The sequence below is a fragment of the Orycteropus afer genome, unplaced genomic scaffold, assembly GCF_000298275.1.
Source record: "Orycteropus afer afer isolate SDZICR_OR568_19922 unplaced genomic scaffold, OryAfe1.0 scaffold00021, whole genome shotgun sequence".
Classification (NCBI taxonomy): domain Eukaryota; kingdom Metazoa; phylum Chordata; class Mammalia; order Tubulidentata; family Orycteropodidae; genus Orycteropus; species Orycteropus afer.
This window is the reverse complement of record NW_006921608.1, coordinates 19,289,760-19,293,275: the sequence shown is the minus strand read 5'-3', so window position 1 is coordinate 19,293,275 and position 3,516 is coordinate 19,289,760. Positions and strand designations below refer to the sequence as shown.

The 3,516-nt window shown below is 43.5% G+C and overlaps 1 protein-coding gene across 1 annotated transcript in view; it reads left to right on the top strand.

Moving 5' to 3' along the window:
* NDUFAF6 (NADH:ubiquinone oxidoreductase complex assembly factor 6) overlaps nt 1-3,516 on the top strand; it is an 82,481-nt gene that overhangs the window by 41,615 nt on the left and 37,350 nt on the right. The window contains exon 7 of the mRNA XM_007934856.2: nt 1,948-2,049. Coding sequence (XP_007933047.1) covers nt 1,948-2,049 — 102 coding nt within the window. The remainder of the gene's footprint in view (nt 1-1,947; nt 2,050-3,516) is intronic.

Sequence of the window (3,516 nt, the reverse complement as noted above, 5' to 3'; positions counted from 1 at the left end):
TACCACAATGCAACAGCTCCTCTCCCACTTCCTCCCCATAGTTACCTCTTCCCTGTGTCCATCTCTCCATGCATTCCTGCCCCCCGAGCTGTCTCCCTGTGCATAAACAGCCCTTCTTTCTCCCATGATTGTTCTCTCCAAGGAGTGTATCTACCTCGGGTAAATGTTCAACTCATATATGCCTGTCTTTTGTTTGGCTGGAAACCACAGGTGTGGGTTCAATTCCAGACCTGAAGGGCAGCTAGGGCCCATAGTCACAGTGGTTTCACCTAGCTCTATAAGACCAGCAAACCTGGTCCATCTTTTTTTTTTCCCAAATGATTTTGAGTTTTGTTCCACATTGTTCTCCCACTCTATCCAGGATCTCCTACACAGATCCCCCTCCAAGTGGTTGACAGTGGTAGCTGGGCACCATCTAGTTCTTCTGGTCTTATAATCGTATAGGCTGAGAATTGCATGGTGTCCTAGTCACTAGGACTAATTGTTCCCATGAATCTTTGGTTTTCTGCATTCCTCCTTGCTCTAGATGAGGAGAGACCCACCATTGCATCTAGATGGCTGCTTGTAAGCTTTTAAGATCCCAGTTGCTACTCGCTAAAGTAGGAGGTAGAACAATGTTTTGTGTAGTGTGTTATGCCAATTGAGCTTGATGTCCCCTGCCACTATGGTACCGAGCCCACAGGTTCAACTACTTGCTCCCTTTGGGTAGCTGACTGTGGCCAAGAAGTGACTATAACCTTGTCCCTTGTCAGCTCTACTATACACCTGGGAATTCTTATAAAACATAGCAATACACTTGTAGAAACATTGTCTACCAACCCTGTACATGGTCTTGGGCACACTCCCCCCTGCATAGACATACCTAACAGTTCAGCCTGTCCACCCATCTATCCATTCATATAGCCATGTTTGCCTTCACTGACAGCGCAGTACTGTATGTGCAAAAGGGTTCATCTTTGTTATCTGTACCTCCCATGCATCTCTCTATGCCTTCCTCTTCCTCACTGCCACCATGTTGATCACTCACATTTGGTACATTGCCTTTGTCTTCACCCAAATCAATACTTGTTTCTACTTACCTAACAGTGTTCCCTCTCCTCCCAACCCTGGTAAACAACAAAGAAAATTTCCTTCCATATATAAACCTTTCCTTGACTTTTACAATAACAAACTAATACAATATCTGTCCTTCTGTGATTGACTTATTTTATTCAGCATAATGTCCTCCAAGTTCATTCATGTTATGCAGTGTTTTGCAGATTCTGTGTTATTCTTTAGGGTTGCATAGTATTCCATTGTGTGTATGTACCATAGTGTGGTTATCCATTCCTCAGTTGATGGACACCTAGGTTGTTTTCATCTTTTGGCAATTGTAAATAGTGCTGTGAAGAACATGGGTATGCATATGTCTGTTCTTGCCATGGCTCTCACTTCTTTAGGATACATACCTAGTAATGGAATGGCTGGGTCAAATGGTATTTCTAATTCCAACTTTTTGAAGAATCACTATACTGCTTTCCAGGAGCTCTGGCAGCATAGTGGCTAAGGCACTTGACTGCTAACCAGAAGGCTGGCGGTTCAAACCCACCAGCCGTTCCTCGGAAGGAAGATGGGGCAATCTACTTCTGTAGTTATACTGCCTTGGAAACCCAAGGAGGGGTTGCTATGAGTCGGGTCCGACTTGACGGCACATAACAACAACAACATACTGCTTTCCACACTGTTTGTACCATTTTACAGTCCCACCAGCAGTGTGTGAGAGTCCCAATCTCTCTGCATCCTTGCCAGCATTTGTTATTTTCTGTCTTGTTGAGTACACTTATTTTTTAAAACTTTCAGAAAGTTGGCATTGTAGTGTACTTTCTGCTCTGTCACCTGTTTTTTTGAGCTGTGTTAGTTTTAAGGGTATTTTTAGATTCCTAATACAATGTACATTTTTACACATAGCATGGTGTTTCACAAGAGGATTTTCTACGGAAGAGTCAAGATAAAAATGTGAGAGATGTCATATATGACATTGCCAGCCAGGCACACTTGCATCTGAAGCATGTAAGTAGCCTCTTTTCTCCAGATCCTTAGGAAACAATCATTTCTTAATACGGCTATTTCTAGAGTGTGGTTGTGGTACTCCTTACTTGGCAATTTTCATTCATCTCTCATCGAATTCCCAGCAGATATATCTCGGGGGCTTTTAGAAAATTTCTGCCTTTTTTTTCCCCTTCATGTTCCTAGATGCATCACCATTCTCTCCCTCTCAGCAGGTGAGTGAGCCCTTCATGAATAAATCAGACATGAGCTTCCTCACTTAGGTCCCTCTCCGTTCCATCCATTGGTCATTCTTCTGACTTGCAGGGGAAGGTGTCTTCCCGCCTCTCCTCTTCCAGGCCATGCTTCCTCAGCAGTCCCCAGCTGGTGGGTTCTCACCTTTGCCTTGCTGGTAACGTGCCCCTTTGGTCTCCTGGTTTGTTGCCTTCTGAAGTTGCAGCAGCCTATGGAGTCTTGGTTTTTTGTCTTTTTCTTTTTCAATTAGACTTTTTGAATAGGTGGTCACATTCATTATTACATCAAGGTCCTCACCACCCAGCCAAGAATGAGCTGCAATTTGGCTTCTTTACCAGTCACCCTAATACTAATCACTAATACATAAACTCCTTGTTTCCAAATTTAATGGATTTCTTGTTCTCATTAATTTTTCTTTTTTTTAATGGAGATTTATTATTTATTTATTTATTTATTTATGTGTCATTTGAGTGCCAGTTTGCAGAGCATAATTTTTTTTTCCATTGAACAGTTCATATATATTTTGTTTCCTGATCATGATTGCCGTTCCCACAATGCAACAGCTCTTTTCCCACTTTCTCCTTGTGGTTATGTTAAGGTTGGTCTTTTTTTTTTTATGATTTTAAGTTTTGTTCCACATTTTTTCTCCCACTCTATCCAGATCTCCAATTTTGATCCCTTTCTGAGTGGTTGTCAGTGGTAGCTGAGCATCCATCTAGTTCTTCTGGTCACAGGTTTCATTGTGGTAGTTATGTTTGTGTGTCAACTTGGCTGGGCCTGGTTGAGTGGCTGGGCAGCTGGTCGTAGTTAATCCCCATCTGGAGACTGGCAATCAACTCCATGGTGGGATCTACCACAAGCAGCTGGGTACCTGCCTTTGGGAATGTGGTCTGCTTCCTGTATTTAAGGAGAAGCCTTGGTAATTGTCTCTAGCTATGGTATGCTTGGACCCTGCATATAGCCGTGTTGTTGCTCAGCAGCCTGCCATGCTCTGCTGACCTTGGGACTTAAAATGGACTTAAGTTAATGGCCTGCTGTGTGGTTTGGTAACATCAGGGCTGTGCCTTTTTACTTGTCAACCTTGGGACTTCTCAGCCTAAGCAGCCAACAGCTGTCTGAGTGAAGAAATACCTCTAGCTCCAGTGGGCTGGGAGCAGGAGGTAGAGCTGGACCCCAAGATTGAGGGGCTTTCACCCAGCCCCTAGAGCCTGGCACTTTGAACTTGGACTTAAAGCC